This window comes from Monodelphis domestica, chromosome 1 (assembly GCF_027887165.1).
Source record: "Monodelphis domestica isolate mMonDom1 chromosome 1, mMonDom1.pri, whole genome shotgun sequence".
Taxonomy (NCBI): domain Eukaryota; kingdom Metazoa; phylum Chordata; class Mammalia; order Didelphimorphia; family Didelphidae; genus Monodelphis; species Monodelphis domestica.
In genome coordinates this window covers 335,527,501-335,553,481 of record NC_077227.1, presented here as the reverse complement: position 1 = coordinate 335,553,481, position 25,981 = coordinate 335,527,501, and the positions used below count along the sequence as shown (strand labels likewise).

At 34.5% G+C, this 25,981-nt stretch overlaps 1 protein-coding gene across 18 annotated transcripts in view; it reads left to right on the top strand.

Moving 5' to 3' along the window:
• FAM13B (family with sequence similarity 13 member B) overlaps window positions 1-25,981 on the top strand; it is a 225,297-nt gene that overhangs the window by 143,783 nt on the left and 55,533 nt on the right. For 6 of the 18 annotated variants that reach the window (XM_007473648.3, XM_056811330.1, XM_007473649.3 and 3 more), the window contains 6 exons: window positions 375-565; window positions 1,032-1,244; window positions 4,898-5,075; window positions 5,500-5,644; window positions 8,708-8,803; window positions 13,177-13,337. In XM_007473648.3, the coding sequence (XP_007473710.1) occupies window positions 409-565; window positions 1,032-1,244; window positions 4,898-5,075; window positions 5,500-5,644; window positions 8,708-8,803; window positions 13,177-13,337 (950 nt within the window). In that variant the 5' untranslated portion in view covers window positions 375-408. Of the gene's footprint in view, window positions 1-374; window positions 566-1,031; window positions 1,245-4,897; window positions 5,076-5,499; window positions 5,645-8,707; window positions 8,804-13,176; window positions 13,338-19,506; window positions 19,711-25,981 lie in introns of those variants that run through there. The other 12 variants (XM_056811335.1, XM_001367964.4, XM_056811336.1 and 9 more) reach the window with 4 other exon arrangements.

Genomic DNA, 25,981 nt, shown 5'->3' with positions numbered 1-25,981 from the left:
TGATAAAACTATGGATAGGCTTGGGAAAGACTAGTTAATCTAGGAGGCAAATTTGTCTCAGGTTGCATTCTGAAGTCTGTAGTAGACCATGGTACTAAATTATAGGAGTTCAGTCTGTTAAGTATTCTAGGTATGTTGATACATAAATACTCATGAGACAGTCAAACAAAATACATAATAATGTAGTGCTTTAGATAATTATACTGAAATATAATTAGTGAATATAGGAGAGGTTTCTCTTAATGGGCCAGAAATTTGGGAAATAACTTGGATCCATAAGAGTATATTCAGATATAAGCCATCTCTGGTGTCTTATTTAGTCATATTGCTACCTGTTAATCATTGTAGTCTTTTTTTTGTCTTTCATTTGACAGAAAAGACAGCTTTGATTTCTGGCTGCAAAAAGATATGAGGAAGAGCTCTTCCCCTTCCTTGAGTAACTGCAACTCCGTACTTGCTAACAAAATATTTGGAATTCCACTTGATGAGCTGCAGCAGGGAGGACATCCAGACAATGAGGTTCCGTTCATAGTTCGCCACGTTGTGGACTATATTGAGGAACATGGTATATATTTCCTTTCTATTTTAAAGGGCTAGTCTAGGAACTCTTTGGCCTTTGTTTTAATTAATGCAAGTCCTCTTCCTATGCCTCTCAGACACAGGGAGGAAATAGCGTAGAAGAAAAATTTGTTTTGGTAGCTTTCCTAATTCTTTAATTGAACTTACACTTCTTCAAAAGGATTACAAAGTTAAAAATAATGATCAGTGAACCTAGAGTATTTCTGTATAGAGATAATAAATATTTTTCATTTGGGGTGGGGGGGAATACAGGCAATAGGTTAGTTAGCAGGTTAGGCATGTAGGGTATAAATACCAAACAATATCCAGGAGCATAATGAGTTGAATAGAAGAAGCCAGGGTGGCTTTACTTTGAACAAATTTTTTTAATATTTGGAGGTTATGTGTATTATGTATATTTATTTGGTCTGAATTGCAGCTTTTACATTTTTTCCTTTCTTGTACTAATACAGGAGGTCTGGAGCAAGAAGGACTTTTTCAAGTCAATGGAAATGCTGAGACGGTGGAGTGGCTTAGGCAGAGATATGACAATGGAGAAGATGTGGATTTGGTTAAGGAAGCAGATGTTCCCTCAGCTATTAGTCTTCTTAGGTTTTTCCTTCAAGAACTTCCAGAACCTGTCATCCCTGGTAGCTTGCATATTCACTTGATGCAACTTTCTCAAGGTAACATGATAGATGACTGATAAGAGATTCTGTGATTTAGTATCATTCTCTATCTGTTTTTTTGAAGGAGATATCTTGAGTTAAGTGATCATTATAGGCATGTGATTAATTTTTCTTCCTTATGGGCTTTTTTGGAGTTAGCATGGCCTTGGTGTAAGGGCCAGTAGGACATTGTCATTCTTATGAATAATCTTGATAGGCTTAACTCATTGGATGTGGAGAGGGAAAAAGGAAAGGATAAAGGGTGGGAGTAAAGAAAAAAAGTAGAGGACAAGGTTTGAAGAGTTCCATCAACAGTTATCTTCTGGTACCAGTTAGTGAGTGGTAACACTGCCATAGACTTCCTACCTCTACTAGCAGAACACAAAAATAGAAATCATGTGTTTCATAATAATCCTTGGATACCATCCAGAAGGAGATGAAGCAGAAATTTATAGGAAAATCAGATAGTTCTAGAATAAGTGAATCTATTTTTATCCTTTGGGTTGTTTCTAAAGTGGGAAAATGGAAGTAGAGAATTTGAGAGATATAAATTTGTTTCCGTAGTATATTGGATTGTGTGATACTCTTTATGGGAGGGATTCTATAGTTGTAGTCCATATTTCTTCTAAGACTCTAAGACATCAGTAACTTTTAAGAGAAAAATGGGGAAATTCTGAGTACCTAACACCATATTGTATTCCTGTATTCTAGGTATTCCTTTCATGTCTTTACCTGGGCTGTTCATATCAGTGGATTAAAAAAAGACATGACTATTGGGGCAGTTAGATGGCTCAGTAGATTGAAAACCAGATCCAGAGATAGGAGGTCCTGACTTCAATTATGGCCTCAGCCAATTTATAGCTTTGTGACTCTGGGAAAGTCACTTAACCTTCATTGCCTAGCCTTTAATGCTTTTCTGCCTTGGAAGTAATACACAGTATTGATTCTAAGACCAAAAAGGTAAAGGTTAAAAAAATACATGCATATATACATGAATCAGTCAGCAGATATTAATTAGGCATCTTTTATGTACTGGGCACCAGGGAAACAGACAAAAGTGAAAATAGCTCTACACTCCAGGAACTTCCAGTCTAGTTGGGGAGAGACAGTATATACAAAAGAAATATCAAATTAGCTACAAGATGATTTTGAGAAGAGGACACCAGTATCTGAATTGATCAGGAGAAAAATCCCTGTGGGAACTCTGAAAAAAACCTAGGGATTCACAGTTGTTAATCTTTAGTAGTATTCACCAACTTTATTTGAGAGTAAAATCAGCTGTTAGTTTTTTTTTCATCTCTACATTTTATGAGACTAAGTAGGAATCTTTGGTTTATGTTTAGAGGCCAGTGGTGATATAACCTTTGTCTCAAAAATCCTGATGACTGAGCTTAATTTAACTTAATGTTGCAAAATGTTTCCCCTATTGTGCCTCTTCAGTTGACATTCAGTTGAATCTTCATTGCCAGTTTTATTTTTATGAGACCTTAGTCTAGCATGCTTAGCCAATAATTAGGAAAATTTTAAAAGTTTCTAGATCTGTTCCTTTTTAGGTATTTCTTTGCATATGTGTTTTAATGTAAATATGCTCACATATTTTGAATTACATAAAGTTTAGTACCAAAGCCCTAAAGCAAAGAAGTGTTGGTTTATTCTTGAGTTTTCCAGATTATCTTTATGTTGACTGGGTATGTGTACCTTGAATGTTTATAGTAAATAAGATTTTTTGATGGTTTTGTTTTCTTATAAGCTTGAATAAAAGTGTGTAAACTATGGCTGTAAAATTTTTTAATGGTATTATGTGAAAGTATTATTCTGTAACCAGAGTTCATAATACCTCAGCTTATTTGGATTGTCAAATGTGTTTAGCACACAGATAATGTTTGAGTCAAGAAGAGCAGAGGCCTCAGACGTTTACTAGCATTGTGACTCTGGGCAAGTGACAACAGTCGTTTGCCTCACTTTCCTCATGTGTAAAGTGAGGATAAAGAGTAGCATTTATCTCCTACAGTTGTTGTGAGCATATTTCTAAAGTATTTTAGATAGCTTAAAGCATTATATACATTTTAGTTGTTACATGTGTTAAAATTTGGAATTAGACACATCAGGTGTCATCTTGACAGAATGAATTTATTTTGAAGTAGAATATGGAACTTTTAATTTCCAGATTATTCTCATTTTAACATATACTTGTGTAGAGGTTGAAAATTTCTCAAAAATCGTATAGCCATTTCATAAGTCACATTTTTTTTTTGCATTAACAGTTGAGGTGACTGTCAAATATTTGCATTGTGATAACCTAATCTGTTCGCTTTACACATAATTCTTGCTTTGAATACTGATGTTTCCAGTGCTTGTTTTTGATCATTTTTCTGATGGAGTATTGTGGAGACCATCATTACGTTAAAAAAAAAAGTCATTTGAAAATACATTTGCCTAGACAGGTTTATTGGTATATTTTATCAGTATAGGCTAGAGTTTCTTGCCTGATGGCAGTTTAATTTAGAAAACAGTGTGAAGGATATATGAGAATGTGTGTATGTGTGTATGAGTGTCCATTTTCCTTTAAGGAAGTTCTAAAATGGCTCTGTATAGTTCAGAGATTTTCTAGGTTGATCAAAATTACCCCTAAACAGTTGTATTTTTTTCCTTAGAAAATTTTGGTAATAATATAATTGGTAGAATTTGTGAGCCATCATAGTTATACAGTTTTTGTTAAGGTTCATATGTAACTACAGCACCAATTTATACCAGTTGGGCTAGTGTTAATTTGCATATGTGATGAAAAATATTACTTTTAAGCCCATTTTTCATGTGTTAGGTAAAAAGAAACTATGTAAGTGTGTGGTGAAACAAAGCAAAAGGTATTTTTATTGCTTTCAGCAATGATAATCAGACTGAATTTAGCTATGGAGTTGCTATGGAACTAAATCTCTTCTGATATGAAAGTGTTCTCATTGCAGGATAGAATTAATTCATATAATTGGCATAGTTAAGCTAGCCAAACTTCAAGTTTTTTACCTAATGTAAAATGTTACCAATCTTTCCTCCCATTTCCCCAGCCCCCAATACTAGTAATCCATCTATTTTTAGTTCTATTAGTATTAGAGAAAAAAATGGAGTTAATGTCTCTCTAATAGTCCTTGGAATTCTATCAGCAATACTTTTCTACTTGGTTGAATGGGAAAACATGGAGTATGGTATTGACAAGTTATTTTCCCATTCATACAAGTAGAGAAACAATGCTGGCATATTAATGATAGAATTACTTCTATGCATTTATTTCCCCCAGAAGTTGGTGCTAACTTATTTATATTGATCTCATGCAGTTTGCTTCTAGCTGCTTGCACTAGATGAATAGTATAGCTATGCTTATGTAGCAGACAAAAAAATTGAAAAGGGGGAAAAAGAAGGAAAAATGCTATTTTTGAGAAGTAAATGGGATAAAAACACTTCCAACCTTTGAGAACATGAATTCTCATCCTCACCCTTCCCCCCCACCTCTGCCTCACCCATTCATAACTTTTCCTTTCCTCCCTAAGTGAAACAAAAAACCAAAGGCTTTTAGCTACAGGAAATCAAAAGATGATGAGGATAGAGTAATGTGAAGTTGGCAGAATATCTGAGCTTTGTTTTTACTTCATTTAAAAGCCTGTCATTATACTTTGCAGATTATAATAATGAAGATGAATTTGGAAGAAAGTTGAGGTTCCTCTTGCAACAGCTTCCACCTGTTAATTACAGTTTGTTAAAGTTTCTGTGTAGATTTTTAGCCAACGTAGCATCACATCATGAAGAAATTTGGTCTGCAAATTCTTTGGCTGCCGTCTTCGGTCCAGATGTCTTCCAGTAAGTTATTTCATATAAATGTATGTATTTAATCCAAAGAGAAAAAAGTTTTTTGAATTTATAAAATGGCATTTTTTATGAAATATAGTGCCTTTTTGAGAATCCATACTTCTTTATGAGCTATTATTTTTTATAGTAGATTTGATTAAGCCTCCTAGCTTGCAAGGAATGAGTATTCATTGCCATTTTACAGGTAGGAAACCTTGAGTCTCAAATGGTGAAAAATTCTCTGCAGAGTTCAGAATATAAGAGGTATCTGCTGCCTGACTTAAAATGTGTTATCTGCTTTATCAAATAACCTTTAAGGTGGTTGATGTACAGCCAAAAGTACTTTTTTTTTCCTTAAAGGGGAAGGAAAAAAGTCCTTTCTCTGAGTGTATTGATGAAGAATCCTCAATGAAATTTGGAATTTTTTTATTTTTAGCATTTATACCGATGTGGAAGATTTGAAAGAGCAAGAAATAGTCAGCAGAATTATGGCTGGACTTCTGGAAAATTACTATGAGTTTTTTGAGAATGAAGAGGAAGATTTTTCATCTACTAATGACTTGAGTTCACTAACTGAACAGGTGAGTATTTAAGTTTGTCCTATTTTGAAGACTAATTAAAAAATTAAAACCATGTATCATAAAACTGCTTTCTATATAATCTAAGTATCGATGTTTAATAATTCTTGTAATTGTTATTATTTATTGCCTGTAGGCAATACTTGATTCATAAAAAATGTGAATTCAAAAAATATTTATGGTATAAGACATCTAGGACATGCCATCTGGTATGTAATTTAGATGACTATAAAATTTATGGAAACCTTAAGACATCATAGAAAAAAATTGTGTATTTTTTGCCCCAGATTATATATTCATTATTTGCAGAGATGAATTGTTTTAGAGAGAAAAAGATGGGATTTAGAGATGAGGCCTTGAAGACAGGTAAAAAACATAATATTTACTTTGTTGGTTTAAATTTTTTATAAATGGAGAAACGAAGGTATTAAGACATTCCTAGTTCCAAGTTCTCTGGCTTTGGATACATAGTAGTTTTAAAAAATTTTAGCATTTATAGTTTGAATAGTTTCTCACTTTAGAAAATTAACTTCTATATGTTATAGTTATAAAATCTCATTGATTTGTAGTGCATTTAGAGTTTTGTGACTATCGAAATTTCCTTTTTTTAATGAAAAATGAGCTTATCAACTAAAAAACTTTAAATTGCAGGTGATATTTTGATTTTGCTGATGAACAAAGTTTTAAAAGGATTTTAACACATTTGTCAAAGAGTAGATGCTTTTGATTATAAAACAGCTTCACTGAGACATTAAAGTTGGCCTGGGAGGGTGGGGAGGATTGTACTTGGAAGCACTCTGGTAATTGTTAGTTACTATATTTATTTGTAGGTAATAAGACTATAGTTCTTGGAAAATGAACTATAGTTCAGTGGTCTTTTATTTTGTCAGAATTAGAGTGGTATTACTCTGTGTGTAATCTGAACCAAGTTTAATGGGAGTTTTTTTAATGCTTAGAAATGTTCAGGATGAGGCTTTTTTTTTTTTTTTGATAATGCCTGTCATCTTCATAGTGATGGCAAACCTTTTAGAGATGGAGCGCTGGGTCCCACTACTACTCTTAACTCCTGAGACTGAATGGTGTGCCCCTCTCCCCTCCCCCACAGGGGAAGGAGGAAGCACTCCCATTGGGCTGCTGGGTGGAGGGGCAGGTCAAGTGAGGAATGGCCTCAGCAAGTGTAGAGAGGGGAAGGGGAGTGGCTCTGGTGCTCTGCTCCCCTCCAGCTCTACTGCCTGTGAACTGCCCACCTTTATCCCTTCAAGCACTCCCATTGGGCTACTGGGCAAGAGGGAAGGGTGATGTGAAAAAATGTCAGCAGGTACAGTGGAGAAGGGGAGGGGAACAGTTCAGCCCGAGACCCTTTGCCTTTCTAGTATTGAACTTGGGGGGGGGCAGCCGAGTGCCCATAGGGAATGTTCTACATGCCATCGGTTCACCATCACTGTTCTATGTTGTCTTTCCATTGAGTATTCCTGTGTCCCTTTTGCTTCTGTGCCATTTTAAACATGGGATGGTGACTTTAAAAAAAAAGTATCATGAACTTTAAAGAAATGACACAGTTGCAGATGCATCTTACTGTGTGAATTAAAGATGAAATGTGTGCACATGGGAATAAAATGTATAGGTGGGTTTTATGTAGCCTAAGTAGATTACACATGGACATTTGAAGTTGACAGCTACCATATGGGGATCTCAATTTAGAGAACCTGGTAAGACTAAGGGGAAATTATGAAGTATCTCTTTTAAAAGAATTATGTGCTCCAGTTTGAAATGAAAGTAGAGGTAAGAAAGTAATCACATTTTCAGGAATTTCTCATTGTTTATGTTTTAATTGCTGAAGTATATCCTTTTATTTGAGAATTTTAGCTCTTCTAAATTGTACTTTAATTCAGTGATTTTTACTTCTCTTTGTAAATTTATGCCTTTTAAAGTGGAATAAAGTAAATATATTATTTGATCATTCGACTATTCTAAGATTAAGCTTTGACTTTTAGAAGATTCATAATATGGACTTGATAAAAGCTTTTGTATCACAACTATTCAGCAAAATGGGGGTTGTTTCTTTGTGAAATTGTTTTGGATTGTGTTTGGCTACACTGGCATGGTTTATTTATTAGGATTTGATTGTATTCCCTGAAATTTCTTAGTCTATTTGTATTGAATGTGCATTTTGTGTTGTTTTTCAACACAAATTGGAAAAATAGTGTGGGTAAAATAAACTAAATTCTGAAAAATAAGAACAGCTAAATTAAGTAATAACACAGTAAAACTGACTCTGCATGTTTGCCTTTGTATGTAGAGAAGAGACAGTTTGCATATTGGGAAGAAAATGATGGAAATGTAGGGTGGAGTAAGAGGGATGAGTCCCAGGATATTTGTATGTAGTTAGTGATTCTTTGGACCTACTAATTACCAAAATCTGTAGTTTTATTTGTGATATATAATCTATATTATATTTGATTGTTTAAAAGGCTGTTTATTTCATATGCTAGGAAATATATTGGGATGAAAGTAAAGGGAGAAGATTTCTTAAATTTTGTATATTTTTTTAAAGTAATTTTTGACCTTTTTTTTTTTGCTTATGAGATGATATTAAGAAGGAAGTTGAGTGAAATGAACATTTCTTAAATTCAATATAATCCTGTTTTATTTCACATTTGAATTAATTTAGCTGTTGCTGCTTTCTTAACCATTAATGAGGAATTCCAGGACCTTAGAGACTTTTAAAATATATAGTTGTGCCTGACACACTCTGTAGTAATGTTGTGTTATTCTGAATTTCAGGATTTTGGGAATCAATTTTATCTATCCACTTGTTTTCTTCATTCACAGTCTTTATTACTGTTGATGCAAGGGCTTGGCAATTAAAAGTCGTATTAAGTTGACTCAGGAGGCAGTTTTAGTAATAGTGGTGATTATTGAAAGGAATAAATGGTTGGTAGAAGACAAGTAGAGAACATATTTTTGAGACAAGCTAAAGAAGGTGAACAATCTCTTTAGTATGGCATCCTTAATTTATCTGAGGATGGAGGTGATATAATTATGTTTCTTTATACATTTGAGAAGGCAGGCAACAGCGTTCTCCACAAGCTGGAGTCTGGAGAGCAGGCATTTCACGAGGCCCTAGAGAAGGGAATTACAACAATGAAAGAAAGAAGAGATGTAAGTATGGATAAGGGTCCACCAGAAGTGGAGTCAAGGCAGAAGCGTACACAGAACAGTTTTAAGTAGCATCTGAAATGAATTGGATGTTAAATAGCTCTTTGAAAAACTGAGAGCCAAACTTTCATTCTTGAAGAGCTTCATGGGGATGGAATTAGGGAATTTATATTTAAATGAAATGTCTAAAATTCATTCTATTAATTTAGAAAAAACTCATCTCTAGATATGGTTACTTTTTTGGGGGTAGAAAGTAATGGCTACTTTTTAGCTTTTTGGCTTTATTGCCTTATCAGATTACTTTGAAGGTGATCACAATAGAGGAAAATAAAAGTTTATTTGAATTGAATTTAAGTGTGGGAATTTGCATGTTCTATGAATCACTGATTTTATATGTGTGTCTATGTATATACACACATAGATATACATGCACACATATAAAGCATATTTTATTGAATATATGTACATTTTAGCTTCTGGATTGCCAAGCACAAAAAATTTTCATAAAATCATTCTAAGAATCATTTCAATCTAAAATTTGGGAGAGTGGATGCATGTAAATTCTTGCTCAATTAAAAAACCACCCTGTTTATTTTTTTCTTTTATATCTTGTGTCCTCAAGTCTCAAATACTTTCACAAATTAGGTAGAGTAGTTAATAGTTTACATTTCTTATTTTCTGTCTAATTATGACTTTTCTTTTAAATTGGATAAACCATTTTAAAGACAGATATTCACCAAACATTTCTTTATATTTATTCCTGTATTAACCTATATGTAATATATGGGTAAAAGGAGAGTTACTTGTGATTTGGCACAATTTGAAAATTTATAAAGGCCAGCATCTATATAAAAATGTTCTTAGAGCTCAGATGATGCTAATAATATCTTTGGTGACATTTTATAGTTAAGAACCCTGATCACTTACAACATAAAGTACTATAGATTTGTATGTGGAAGATAGCATTTAATACTATTAGGATTCCAGGGGCAGTTAGGTGGCTGATTGAGATTGAGAGTCAGGCCTAGAGTCAGGAGTCCTGTGTTCATATCTGGTCTCAGACACTTCCTTAGGTGTATGACCCTGGACAAGTCACTTAACCCCCATTGCCTAGTACTTAATGCTTTTCTGCCTTGAACCAATACAGAGTATTGATTCTAAAATGGAAGGTAAGGGTTTAAAGAAAATACTTTGGGCAGTTAGGTGGCTCAGTGGATTGAGAGCCAGACTCAGAATTGGGAGGTCCTGAATCCCAACTGTGGCCTCAGACACTTCTGGCTGTGTGAGCCTGGGCAAGTCACATTAAATTCCATTGTCTAGCCCTTACTGCTCTTCTGCCTTCTACTTTGTATTGGTTCCAAGGCAGAAGGTAAGGGCTAAAAAGCAAAATACTTTTAGGATTTTAACTCTTCATTTCTCAAACGAATAACCTTTCCCTTATGCAATTGGAATAATTCGTCTCCCATACAACATCTCTTTGACTTTGCTAGGCCCTATTCCTTATGCTTGGAATACCTTCCCTGTTCCCATCTGTTCATTAATCTAATGACAAATAATTGATGGGGTTTAGTACTTCAAAGCTTACAAAGCCAATTTATTGCATGTATTATTTTTTTATTTACATTATTTTTCATTTTATCTCCAGTAGTCCAGTGAGTTAGGTTCTACTGGCATTACCTTTATTTTCCAGATAAAGAATAGAAATCTTAGAGAGATTAAGTTGTAGAGCAATTGTTAGAGGCAAGATCATTATCCTTGGCTCAGAGATTTAGGGTTAAAAGGGAGAGATTTGAGTCTCAGAGGGCTTGTCTGTGGTGTCACAGGTAGTAAGTAGGAGAGCCAAAATTCAAACTTGGATCTTTCCTTTCCAAGGCTAGTATTCTTTCTAATTGTACCACATTATAATAAAATATTTTCCTCCACCACCAATTTTATTATTCTTTCCATTGTACTATATGCATTTATCCTTCCCTTAGAACAGCGGTTCTCAACCTCTCAATTTGTAGCAATGAGAATACATAATGCATATCAGGTATTTACATTCCAAATCATAACTGTAGCAAAGTTACAGTTTTGAAGTAGCCACCAAAATAATTTTTTGGTTTGGGGTCACTGCAACATGAGGAACTGTATTGCGGGGTCACATGAGAACCACTCAACTCTAAGGCTTAACTCAAATGCTACTTCTTTGAGGTCTTCCTTCATACCCCAAACCCTTCCCTTTTGTACTTCTTGTCCCCATTGTACACTTACATGTGTTATTTGCATTATGTATTGTATCTCCCTTCCATACTGTAAGTTTCATGAGGGCAGGCATTATCTGTCTTAATTAAATTTTGTATCTCCTCCAGTGCCTAGAAAGATTTTGTTTATATAGTATATACTTAAGTTTATTGAACTGAATTTGCTTTACTTATTGGAGCCCTTCAGAACTCAACTATGTGGCCTGGTAACTATTCTTACTTTTCCGTTAGACATAATTCTAACACATCTAATTATTTAGTTTCTTAGTTTACCAGAAATGAGAAGGTTGGGTGGGAAGAGACAGCTGCTAGAGGCAAAAGAGAGAAATAGGGAGAAATTGCCAAAAGTAGATGAGCAAACTCTTTAAAGTTCTCTGGGGCTATTTAGTAGTAGACAGTCAACCCTGTATTGCCCAAGCAAGGCCTTGCTGTCCAACAGCTCAGAACATCAGTGATGTCCCTTGCTTATCATAACTTGAGTCCCACCAAAAAAGGATAGGAGAAGGGGATAGACATTTATTAAGTGCCTACTATGTGCCAGAGTGCACCAAGCACTTTGCAAATATTATCTTATTTGATTCTCACAACAATCCTATGAGTTAGGCACTATTATTATCCTTGTTTTACAATTGAGGAAACTGGACCTCAAGTGACTTATTGCCCAGGATTGTACAGCTAGTATGTATCAGATTGTATTTTAACTCGGGTCTTTCTGAGCCTAGGCTCAGCCCTTTATTCACTGTGCCACTCAGCTAAATAAAAAACAATAAATAAATAAATAAATAAAACTTGAACCTGGTTCATATAAAAAGTAAGTCAGCCATTTTGCATATTCATCAAGAATGGTTAAACTTTTACAACTAAGCAGTAACAGTCTAAAACATATTTACTTGGTGCTGCTTATAAAAGTTGAATTTGTAGTTAGAGAACTGGTTTTTAGATATTGGCCTTGCTCTTTACTACCTATATGATCTTGGCTAAGTTGATTAACCTCTCTGGACTAGACTTTATTAATTTGTGAAATGAGGAGGATTGAACTAATTGAGCCCTGAGGTCCCTTGAACTCTAGAATGCCAAATATTAGAGGATGCTTTTATTAAATGATGGTTTTTCCTTTTAAAAGTGGCATTGTCAACATGGAGTTCAGAAATTACATTTGGGCTTTCTCCTAAAATAGCAGTGCCATTATTATCCATGATTGTAAAACCAAATGCACTTATTTTTAGCACTTCCACTATACTTGGTCGGAATGGATTTTAATTCAATGTGCTTTTATTGCTCTTACATCCTTAAGTATCTTGTATTCAGTTTGTAAAAATTGGGAAAAAAGACTGCTTACAATGCATTCCTTCTCTGGAGTGTTCTAAGAAGCTAGATTTAATTGTTGGGATAGATACGTTTGTAATTTTTTTTCACTCTTGACATCTTTCATTGCTTTTTAAAAACTCTCTCAAATTTTAGCATCCATTACCTATTTTAAAAGACCTTTTTCCTGAAATAGTCAATTTGAAGGAACAAGCACTTGATTTATTTTTTTCTTTCCATTTAAGAAAAAGAGTGAATTATAGAATGTTGAGACAGTTTTTTATAAAATGAATGAATTCTATAATGTTAGTGGGCCTTCTCCACAAAAAGTTATGTTTGGCCATTTCAGGTTTTAGTGACTTAGTTTTAGAAATTTTAGTACTTTATTTCCTGTGTGTATATATGTGCACTCTTCATTGAATTTTCATGCCTATTGAACTAAAATCAACTTATTTTGTGCACCTAGAAATCAGAGAGCAAATAAGAAGCCTTTACTTATCTACTATATAAAATTCGGTAGAAGATGAGGTTCCCTTAATGTTAATCATAATGTTTTTTTCTTTTGTAATTGAAAGCCCTAGTCATGTTCTCATTGGGGTTGCAATGTAATTGTTATTTTATCCTTTGAGATGTTTGCTTTTTTAGTCTATACTTTTTCTTTCTTCAGTCTTGTAGAACAAGTATCAACAATATTTTTTAAGTGACATTTGGATTTAGAAAGTTGCTTAAATTTCACTTTCAAATGTCCAAATAATAACCATTCTTTGGCCTATAAACTAATTTCATTAAAATATGAATTATCAATCTTTTAAAATTTGTTTTTAACAGATCAATGAACTCTCTGAGGAAGAGGAAGAAGATGAAAAACTAGAGCAGTCAGAAGAACTTCCAGAAGATTGTGCAGAGAAATCTAAGGAAATGCCAGATGTGGTACACTTGAGGATGACTGAGAACATCCTGGAATCTAATAGTGTTAAAGCATCAACAAGGTAAGGATTTGGTTATTAAAAATTGGTTTTTGACTCTTGAAACATACATGGAGATTCCATCTGACTCAGACGATGTAGCAGTTGGAGAAACGAAGAAAAAAAGTAATTGTTTTTTAATTGAGAGGAATGAAGATTTTAGGTCATAAACATATTTATAGTATTCTGGCAAATGACATATTTCACCCTTCAGTATAGTTTGGGGTCTGTACTTCCAATCTCTTTGTCATAGCTGTGGCCTTTGCTTTCTGGAAACTGAGCTAGGTAGTCATAGGTAAATATTTGGAACCCTTGGAAGGTAGAAAAATCTCTAGATCCATGGTGACAAACCTATGGCATGTGTGCCAGAGGGGGCATTCATAGCCCTCTCTGTGGGCCTGTGTGCCAATGTCCCAGTGTAGTTTGCCAGAGTTCGTTACTAGAAAGCCAGAGGAACTCGGGGCTGGGCTACTCCTTACCCCCTCTCCACATGTGCCTGAGGACATTTCTCACCCCCCCCCCCTTTCTAAAAGGTTTGCTATCACTGCTAGATCCTCCTAAGTGCTTTCCTATTCCAGTATGAATAAGGAATGAGACAACAGTAGAGTTTTGTATGAAGTAATTAAAAATCCACATCATGTTTTTAATTTCCAGAGAACTTTCCTTGCAATAACTTTGTGAAATAATGAATTATAATTTTATAGGTATGAAAAATTTATTTTTAAAGTTGTTAAGTAACTTGTGTAGTATCATGGAGCTGGGACTCAAATCACTGATCGTATTATGGCAAATTCTGCCTTTTTTTTTTTACACTATGCCAGTCTATTTTCTGCAAGCTAATGTGACTTTCAATGTATTTCAGAGTAAAGAGGTGGCATAGGTTCACATTTGAGTTGTTATTTTTGGTTATAAATTTATGGTATTTCAGTTAGGTACTGAAGCCAAATGACTTTGGAAGAGAGTCTTGAGTATGTTATGTCTTTGATAAATGGAAGTAAAGTGTTATTTTAAAGTGCTATTCATCTCCAAAGGAGAAAATATTCTACTTTTCTCTAAAAGAATGACAGTCATTGTGACTTGCAGAAAATTTCAGAAATTTCTTTTTTCTGAGAACTGTCATGCTACCAATAACTCTTATTAAAGAAGCTTACATCAAAATCTTATCTTTGAAAATCATTGTAGTGAGTAATGAGAAAGGGAATAAAAAAAAAAGAATAGGTGAAACTTAAAGACCTTAAGATTTTTTTACATATGCATCTCTTCTGCATTAAGTAGCCCACCAAATGGAATGATATTAATAGTGTTTTCTATACATAGTTGAAGGATCTGTAGTTTCCTTGTGAATGAGCACCAGTACAGATTGCAATCCTCTAGTCCTGCAATGCATATTGTAATTAGCTACTTAGTAGCTGATCTTCAAGAATTGCTGTGGCTTCAGAATTCATTAATGTACTTGTATTGATCAGAGAAGCTTAACTTGGTGTCTCAGAAGACAGTTAACAGGCCTGAAGCTAGGTTCATAAGGAGCTTTTCCAGCCTGGTAGAAAGAAACTACCAGAGTATGGCCTCTTGAGTGACTTTTGAGAATCTAGAATCACTGCTACTGTGGAAAGGAGAGTCTTAAGAGTTCATTAGGTAAGTAAATACTTCTCAATGACTGTTCAGAAAATAAGTAGACTTAGAGGTTTTAACAACTGAATAGTTAAAGTGGACTTTTCAGTTATGTTCTTCCCCCCCATCCCATGGCATACATTTTAGAAAGCATTCTATATATCTGTATATAAAATTAGATATAGACATAGATAGATAGATTATATACTCTTCTGAGTTGCAGATATTTTTTTCCCCATTCTACATGATTTCCTTCTGTCATCTTTTTCTATCTTTTGGTCATCTAATTCCTTTACTGTTCTTAATTCAGTAAGCAGTTAGTAGCTTACCCTGTGAAAGACACAGGAAAATATAACAAAGTGTTGCATTTAATATATACCTTGGTTGTCAAATGAATATGAAGACATGGCTTCACTACACTGTTGAAGTTTAGAGAGCACTTACAATTTATCTTGCATGGGGTACTTACATATGCAAACTATTCTTCAGTTATAGCTATCCTTTTGTAAAAAGTTTTTTCCTTTTCTTTTTACTCATGTGATCTTTCTATTCATTGCTATGGGTAAATGACTACTTAAACAAATAGCAGTTTTCACACAATGTTCTTTCTGGTGAAGGTATTTTTCATTTTCCAATAGATGGAACATAAGTAATAGCACCTTACTTAATTGTTTCTTGTAGATTCTGCACAATGAAAAACTCCAGAGAAAATATATTCTGAAGCTCTTTGCCAACCAATCAATCTTTTTAGAGAAAACATTGTTTTTTTGATTAGGCATTTGAACTTTTAAAAGCGTGTACACCATCTATTCCTAAAGGAAATCCTACCATACCAAGATCATTTGAAGAAACTGGGGTTGTTTGACCTAGAGAAGACAAAACTTGACTGGGTATTGAGAAAGTGGGGTGAGAATGGGAGTGAAGTGAACTGATGTTTCCCAAGCTGAGGAAGAATGACAATTGCAGTTAGGAAATTCCCTAAAATTTGACATTATTAATTATAGTAGGCAAAGGGAATAAAAATTTATTTTGTGACATGTCTTTCTTTTAAAAGTAGTTCTGTATGATCTTAATTTGCAGGTAAGTAAATTGAGATACACTGTGTAATAGTGGAATAAGTGCTGGATTTGTTGGATTTGAGTTCCAATTTCAGCACTACTACTTATTATCTCTGTGACCTTGGGCAAGTCATTTAACATCTCAGGACCTTAGTTCTCTCACCTGTGAAATGAGTAGATGCAATGGGCTAGTTTGTACTCATTAAGTCACCAATCAGCCTCATTGGTCTCCATGGTGAGCCTTCCACAGAAGAATGTAGTTCCCTAAGGACCTGGGTCTAGATTCCTGACCTGAGTATGAGCTCTGTCTTGTAAGTCTGAGTATAGAAGGTGCTGGTCCATATGGGAAGAAGCAGTTTAGTGGTAGGAAGCAGATAGTAAGATGGCCCTGATGTTAGCTGTAAGGCCTTCCTAGCTGTGCAGCATTTCTACTGGGCACTAAAGTTAGCTAGACTCAATGGTCCTGCTCCTTCTGAGTATAATGGATATTCCTTTCTTGAAGGTATAGATGAGTTTGTCCTCTGGTTTCAGGGTCACTTTCTTTACAGTTGCTTCCCCCTTAATGCCTGGGCTTTCTCTTTGTTGGTTTAGATGTTTCTTGTTTGGGCAGAGAATAGCAGCACTGAAAAATTCCATAAATGCTTACTAAATACCAAGAACCACACTTAAAGATACAAATAGAAAATATATCAAAATCTCTGCCCTTCAAGGATCTTAAATTTTATTTAATAGGGGAAACAACGTATGTGGGGAGAAGTTGCCAAGGATTGATATTTTGGTTTGGAAAACCAGAATTGTGTAGAACATACTTCACAGTGATATTAATTTACTTTAAATTTTTTAGAGCATAGAGGTGAAAAGAGTGGGAGGACAGAATGAGGAGAAAGAGCATGTGAAGAAGGAAGAGGAGAGAATAGATAAGAAAATACTCTGTCAGATGATGAAGTTGAGGCTACTTGTCACTCCCAGAATCAAATATGAAATCCTCTGACATTCAAAGCCCTTAATAACCTGCCCCACCCCTTTAGTTTTCTTACACCTAAACTCCACCTCCTACCCTTTACCCTACAATCCAGTGACATTGGCTTCATCTCTATTCCTCAAATAAGATACTCCATCACTCTGGGTATTTTCACTGACTGTCCTTCATGTCTGGAATGCTTTCCTTCCTCATCTCTGCTTCTTGGCTTCCTTCACATTCCTGCCTAAAAGTTATCTGACTGGGTTTTGGGGAATTCAGAGATCTTGTGAACTTGCATAGGCATTTTTTGGTTAGGTAGAAAGTGAATAGAGCAAGATAGATGGATAAGACTTGGGAAGGAGCCTAGTGAGTGATATGAGGATCAAGAAGTCATCATTTAGTTCCTTCTCACTCTTTCCCTAATTCGTATTTCTTAATTTCTCCTGAGAAGAAAGCTCTTCATCTGGCCTAATGAAAATGGGGAATTTAGTGCTTTCTTTTCTCTTATTTTTTCCAGGTATCTTTGCACATAGATTTATACTCTCTTGTTGGACCATTTTGTGAAGTAGTTTGCATGTTACATATTTCTGTCATGCAGTTTTCATATTTCAGGATAATAATTATGTATCTATTGGTAGAATATTATATTTAGAATTAGAAAAAACCTTAAAGGTCATCCAATTCTCCGTCTACCATTTTATAGATAAATGAATGAGGAAACATTAAGTGCTTACTATGTATTAAGCTAAGATGATATAGTGGTAGAGCCTTGGGCCTAAACTCAGGAAGACTTGTGTTCAAATCAAGCCATAGATACTGACTAGCTGTTTGACCTAGAGCAAATCACTCAGCCCTGTTTGCCTTAGTTTCTTCATCTGTAAAATAAACTGGAGAAAGAGGTAGCAAAACCACTCAGAAATAATTGAAATGACTGAACAACAAAATGTGCTAATAAGCATTGTACTAAGTGTTGATGATAAAGTTACAAAAAATGAGACAGTCTTTGTTTTCCTTACATTCTAATGGGAGGGATAATTCATAAGGTACTAATGGCTCTGGGAAAGAATTTGAGTTAGTGAAGTAGAACAATGATGCAGCTGATTGACATGCCTTTAGCTGAGATGAGGAAAGGGACGAGGAATCCTTGTGGGGAAGATATATATATATATAATTTTTTTTTAATGGATAAAATGTGAATAAAGAAGTATGTTCACTGGATGTTCAGAGTTGAGTGGCTGTCACTCAAGGGAATTACAGTTGGAGAATGAAGCAGCAGCCTTGGCAAGGATGAAGAAGCATGGTGTCAAAAAGTTCAATTGATACAAGTTCGCACTGGTGAACCTATGGCATATGTGCCAGAGGGGGCTGCTCCTTTCCCCCTCCCCATGCATGCCTGAGGGCATTTTTCAAATGGGAGTGCTTCCTCCTTCCCTTGTTTGGGGTAAGGTTGGTGGCTCACATGTGGCATAAGAGTTGTAGTTTGGGCACTCACTCTCTAAAAGACTTGACATCACTGCCCAAAGTGATCAAACAATTTGCCCATAGTCACATAGGTAGGAAATAGAATCAGTATTCTCAAATAGAAATAAGAAATAGTTCTAACTGCCTATAGGTTTTAAAAATCATATACTCTTTCTGATGAGTATGCTGGGGAAAGGGTTGTGGGGCAGGAGTGGAGATGAAATTTCCAAGTTGTATTTGGGGTGTCCTTGTTGGGGTTAAGTTATAACTCCTGAAGGGTTGATGTATGCATAGCTCAGAAGGAGATGAGATTTGAAACTTGTCCAAGATCAAAAGGGGATTGAGTTGGAGAGTGTTGGACTATTGCAGGTGAACGATAGTTGGTTCTGTTGGAAACAAGTCCCATGTTTAAATTGTGACCAATATCCCCCACTCCAGTGGTCATGGTCATGGCCTCAAGGACACTTCATACATGTGACACCCTTTTTTAAAAATCACTGCTCAAGACACTCTTTAGGTTGTCATTGTCCTTCATAAAATGTAAATTTCAGAAGTAAACATAGAAGCTCAGCTGTTGTCTGACCATATATACATGTATATATATATATATATATATACATGTATATATGTATATAAGTATACAACATAACTATTACTTCCCATGTTTTAGAAACTCTGCCTATCTTACTGTACTCCTAAGATCATGTTATCTATGTTAGAATATTTGTTTTTGAGTTTGAAGTTCATTAAAACCTCCAGTTCTTTTTTCTATGAACTCTTAATAGTATAGCCATTTCATATATGTTTATGTACTTTTAAGTAAAAAAAATCAACATCAAATTTACATCTTTTTATATTACACTATTGTGGGTTATGTGATTGAATGAAATTATGGTTCCTGAGAGACTAGCTAATCAGAGGTTGAAGAGACCTTAGATCTATGATTGGCCTATTTTATATTTATTTAGGCTTACATGTTTTTGTGTGGTGTCCCACCCAGATTCCTGATTTTGCTCCACCTAAAAAGCAGTAAAGTACTTGGAAGATGTTTTTGGAGTGTTGATTGGGTAGCTTCTTGTCAGTAGTGACCTCATGTTGCAGTCTGCTATTTAGACTGCAGAGTTTAGCACAGCTCTGTCTTGAAGTACTCAGCCTTTGGAAGGTAGCCACTGGTATCAAACCCAATAATATTCATAAGCATTTACCAATTTGCCTTTATGATTTTTCAAATGAATTCCCTTTATCAGAAATGTACTTTGGGAATAGCTACAGTATTCAGAATGGCCTGCAAGGTTCTATTACACAGGTGAGTTGATCAGAATAATTTTGGGTGTAGTCAAAATGTAAAGGAAGTATTTTTTATTATGATTATATATTTCTTTGAGGAACTGTAAAAATCAGAAACAGTATTGACTTTTTGATAATGTGATGATATGTCAGTTATAAAATCTAGTAGTTAAAAAAGATTAGTCTAAAGTTATTTATGTTTTCCAAAAATTTACTTGGTGGTTTAATCTGATCTTTTTTTTAAGTAGCAGAACAGAACAAGCAGGCATTCATTAAGTAGTTAGAGCTGCATGACACTTGACTAAAGAGAGATATATGTCCTTTGTGATTTAGTATGTGTCTCTCTTGCTTTGTCATTTGGTGTACTATGGTTAGTGAATACAGCTATGATTTAAACAACACATGATTACCATTTTTGGGCTGAGTCTTGTGTGTAGCATCTGCCTGCAGAATCAATAAGTAGTTTCACTGAAAATGTGTTAGCATTCTGTGTATCCTGTGTCTGCACTAATCAGAATTTATGCTGTTTTTAGCCATATGAAGTTGCTATTGACAGAGTTGTGCTGATGAATGCACATCTTTTTTTTAAAAGGGTTTTTCAGTATTAGTGAGGATTTTTTTTAGCTTTACTATGTTTTGGAGGGTTCTGAGAAGCTGGTTTAAACTGAAAAGCTAGCTTACTAAAATAATTACTTAAGCGCACTTAAGCCATTATAAATGATTAGGGCCCCAAAACCCCTGGTTTGCTTTATTCTTCATGGATATTCCGTTTTATGCCTTTTGTTTTTACCTCTGAGTGTAGCTGCTTGTCTTTTTTTAGCAGCTCTTCATGCTCTTTCAGCTGTTTATATTTAATATCTCTCTGATAGTTTTTCTTTTTACAAACTTTATAATGGTATTCTAATAAATAAAATGGATCAGCATTTTATAAAATGTTGCAATTTTATATAATTTAAAGAAAAAAGAGTAACACCCTAAATAAAGATCCTTGACTAATTATAGATCAAAGCAAACAGGTTTCCCTGTACCATCTATTACTTGCAAATTGAATGATTGATAGTGAATGGGAGAGTAAAGGGAATATAGCTTTAGAATAGACTTTTTCCCCCTTGGAATTTTTCAGAAGAGGGGAGGTAAGCTTTTTGATTTTGAATACTCTGACTCCTAGCAACTTTGAAACATTTCTATTTTTATTTTTTAAATAAAAATTTTTATCTTTATGAATTGATGCAAAAAAGTAAAAATTAAAGCATAGAACAAGTTTTTAATGTGCCTTTCAATCTTTCACTGGGCCACAAATGTTATTCTCTTCTCTCATTTTAGTCCTTCTGACCTCTTCCTTAAGACTCACTTTCTATCAAGTGTTGTAGGCCAATATAAATTTCTAGGGGAACCTTGAAGAAAGTAATGCAGAAAGAATCAAGAAAATAACTTGGAAGGATTTTTTTTAAAAATTCTAAACTTAGTAAACAAACATTTAAGTAAACAAAATAAGAAATGATTACATATTTAAAATACACTTTCCAATTTGTCAGTGTCCTCTCTAGAATATATTTACCCAGAAGTATTTAATAGGTACTCTATTATATACTCTTGAGCAGTTGAATAGGAATTTATAATTTCATTTTTAGGTTGGGTAACTAAAAGGAGATGCTTCCAACAATAAAGTTTGAAAATAAAAATTACCAAAGCTCCAACAATAGGTTGCTTTAGTTGAAAATAAAAAGTACTCTGTAGCTTCATTTATTTAGACACAGCATAGATTTTACTATCTTAGAATAATATGAAACTCTTTGGGTTCAAGTCTTGTTTGGGGCATTAGCCTGCCTTAGCAGAGCAGGCTCATGTTTGACTTTGGGATTACCAAGAGCTCTAATTGAATTCTGTGACAACCTATATGTTTCTGCAGAAGGCACCAAACATTTAACTCATATTCAGCTTATGTACAGCTGTTAGAAATGGGTTGAAGGAGAGGCAGCTGGGTGGCTAAGTATATTGAGAGTCAGGCCTAGAGACAGGATGTCCTGGGTTCAAATCTGGCCTCAGACACTTCCCAGCTGTGTGACCCTGGACACAGTATAGACTCCAAGACAGAAAGTAAGGGTTAAAAAAAAAAAAGAAATGGGTTGAAGGCTTCAATTTTATTTCACTTTTGTATGTTTTGGTAGGAAGGAGGAGACATTCTTGTGAGACTTTGACCCTACAAGGTTCTTTACTGATAACTAAGTGGCTCAGTGGATAGAGAACCAGACCTGGAGATGGGAGATCCTAGGTTCAAATCTGGCCTCAGACTCTTCCTTGTTGTGTGATCCTAGACACGTCACTTGACCTAGTTGCCCAGCCCCTACTGTTCATCTGCCTTGGAACCTATACTTAGTATTGATTTTAAGACAAAAGGTTGTGTAAAAAAACCCAACAACCCCCAAAAAACAAAACCCTTTTAAGATCTGATCTTAAAAATAAAAGTCAACACCTTAAAAACTTGAGTTATAGTCAGTCCTCTTAGTTAATGTTAGTAAATACAGATAAAATTTTTAGTGGGTTTGGTTTAGTCAGTAGGAAGAAACTATAGGGAACTAATTCTGTAAGTTCTGTCTGGGATCCAGCTCTTGAAAGCAGTGCTATGAATTGCCATTGGCTTGAGGGTGTTGAATGGGAGGAGACCAAGAATAATAATGCTCATTAGATTTCTTAATTTCCGTTTTTAAAGATAAACTGATCAGCAATTGACTATACGTAAATAATAGGCTTATTTGTATTTTATACAGTGCCTTCACACTTATTTAATTTAACTTTCATAGGATCTATATTATTTCAGCTATACAGACAAGACTTGTAAAGTTGGTTCTGCTCCAGTAATAATAGCTTACATTTAGATAGCAGTTTTTACATATGTTTTGTTATTTGATCTTCCCCCAAACCCAAAGAAGTAGGTACTATAGTTATCCCTATTTTATAAATGAGGAATGTGAGATTCCTTGAAAGTGAGTGACCTGCCCAGGGTCACACTGCTAGTAAGTGTCTGAGGTGGAATTTTAATCCAGGTTTTTTTGACTCTATCCCAAATTTATGTCTACTATACTAGGGAATTATTTTTACCTTAATGGAATTGCCTTAAAGTTCATTTCTGTTGGCCTTAAAATTGATTGATTTTTTTTTGAATACTTGAAACAGTTGAACTAAAGTTATATTTAAAATATTACTTTTGCCTAGGGTTGATTTGTTGTAGCTTTTACTAAATGTTTTTTGAACATACTACCAGCCTTTTAAACTTTTGAGTCCTCTGCTAGTCTGTTTCACAGTTCTGCACTTTTCTACCATTCTCCTATTTTTAAACCCTTCTGTCTTAAAATCAATATTAAATATTGGTTCCAAGGCAGATGGGTGGTGACTTGCCTAAGGTCACATAGTCTGTCATTCCCTTTTAAAAATTAAAGTTTAGAAATTTTCAAGAAAGAACAAATGTGAATTCTAGTCCAAGCAGGACATGTAGATGTTAAGGTTCTCAATGTCTTGTTATATAGAATGAATGGTATTAGTAATTAGAATAAATTCTTGGATGTATTTCATTGGAGGATCTTTGCAAACTTTTTATTTTAATATCACAACATCCTAAAATAGCAATCATAACAATACCATACTTATGCATAAGAGGTTTATTTATAGCACTATGCCCTCACCTATCTTATTTCATTTGATCTTTGCATTCTTGTCAAGTAGGTTGGGCAGGTGCTCTTCTTAACAGGTGATGAAACTGAGACACAGAATGAAGTGACACCCCCCCCCCTCCCCCAATTTAAACAGCTATAATCTGAGTAGTGCCTAGGACCTCTAGATCTTCTGACTTTTGGTGATTTTTGAACTAAATTGTACAGAGGATGTAGGTTGTTTTGCCCATATTAGAGATTAACATAAGTAGGAGTTAATTTATGTAATATATTCAGTATATCTTTGGATCTAAAATAGATTTCAGCATGCTTTTTTATCCTAATTACCTTCTTTAGCTGTTTCTTACCTGGGCGTCTATAATATGAAAAGTTAAAAGAAGATGAACTCGAACTTTGTTAAATTTTTAAATTTTAACTTGGCATGGGTATTTGTTTTCCACATTTACCATAGCTTGGGTATGTAATTCTTAATGTAAGGTTTTAAAAAGCTGATTGTTCAGCAAAGATCTTTGACCAAAATTGGTTTAAAAAAAATTTTTTTTTTTAAACCCTTACCTTCAGTCTTGGAGTCAATACTGTGTATTGGCTCCAAGGCAGAAGAGTGGTAAGGGCTAGGCAATGGGGGTCAAAAGTCACTTGCCCAGGGTCACACAGCTGGGAAGTGTCTGAGGCCAGATTTGAACCTAGGACCTCCCGTCTTGCTCTCAATCCACTGAGCTACCCAGCTGCCCCCTTGGTTAAAATTTTACCTCAACCCTAGAAAGTGTTAAAAAAAAAAAGTTCTATACATATGTATTTTCTCCTGATTCCTTGCAACTAAGCAGTTTGATATTTGTCTTTGTTTTTACTTCCTTCAATATATCCACTATTATATATTTCTTAGAAAAAACAAGGCACAGTATTAAAAAAAAAGTGAAACCTGTCTCTTTGCAGCTATATTGTCATCTTACAAAAGCAATGGTGTTATATATGTCGGGAGGCACACTTAAGCCATTATAAATTATTAGGGCCATTAATCTTTTAAAAATTAAAAACATTTATTATGAATTAGCAAATCATCAATAAACATGAATTTTCCATTAAAAAGTCCAGAAAAAGGATCATATATGAAGTGAATCTGTTGCATACAGATTTTTAAAAAGTATTTCTTAAACATAACTTGGTGTTATCAACATTATTCTATTTCACTATGACCCCTTCTAACTTTGCTTCTACTTCTATGTAGTTTTAAAATATTTCATTGATGGTCTTTTTTTTTTTGAGAAGAGAATTCTATCCTAACACTTTCCTCTAGTTTTTTACTTTAAAATTTCTTCTAAAATATAAGCCCTTGGGGGCAGCTGGGTGGCTCAGTAGATTGAGAACCAGGCCTAGAGATGGGAGGTCCTGGGTTCAAATCTGATCTCAGACACTTCCTAGCTATGTGATCCTGGGCAAGTCACTTAACCCCCATTGCCTAGCCCTTACCACTCTTCTGCCTTGGAGCCAATACACAGTATTGTATTGACTCCAAGATGGAAGGTAAGGGTTTAAAAAAAAATATATATATATATATATATAAGCTCTCCCTTGTAACAAACAATTACAGACAAACCAGAAAAAAATTCTTAACCATTCTGAAGTATGTCTTCTGCATTTACAGTCTATCATATCTCCACCAAGAGGTGGGAAATACTGCTTCAATCAGTATTTTAGAATTGTACTTGCTAATTGCATTGATTAGAGTTTTTAAGACTTCCAAAGGTTTTTTATTTGTAATATTGATATTATGTTCTTTTCTAGTTTGCTTCATTCTCTGTTGCTCATGCAAGACTGTTAGGTTTTTCTGAGTTCTTTCCTTTTGTCATTTTTCATAGTGCAATGATATTCTATTACATTCATATGCTATAACTTGTTCAGTCATTTCATGGTTGATAATCTTTTGTTAGTTTCTTTTTATTTTCAGTTTGAACTCAACAAACACCAAATAAAATGAGCATTTCCACAGACAAGAGGAACAGGAAAAGAGGTTTTATACATAAAACTGAATCTCTTAGAACATGTAGCCTTCATTTTAAGTATATAATAAATTCATTGAGAAACTTTACAAGCTATTATGTTTTCTCTTGTTTCCTTCTGGCCTTTTCTCCTGGGCATTTGAAAATGTTTCAGTGACCCTTCTTTTATTCTTTTTGGTAACTACTGATAGTTTCTTTGTTTCTCTTTTATCTTCTGCCCCCTGTCCCACTATGGGGGGAAAAAGTGAAAAAAAACAACAAAAAAACCCAACCCTACTAACTTTGTAACAAATTTTTGTAGTCAAAATATGTCCCAAAACATGTCTCATTCTACATCTTAAATTGATTACCTCTTTATTAGGATATTTTATCTTTTTTTCTGGTTTGGTTGGTCATTGCATTTGTCAGAGTTCTTTTTATTTATTTTTATCTTAAACCTCTTAACCTTATTTTTATCTTAAAACTCTTAACCAATACTGTGTATTATTTCTAAGGCAGAGGAACAGTAAGGGCTAGGCAGTGGGGGTTAAATGATTTGCCCAGGGTCACACAGCTAGGAAATGTCTGAGGCCACATTTGAACCCAGGACCTCCCATCTCTAGGCCTGGTACTCTATCCACTGAGC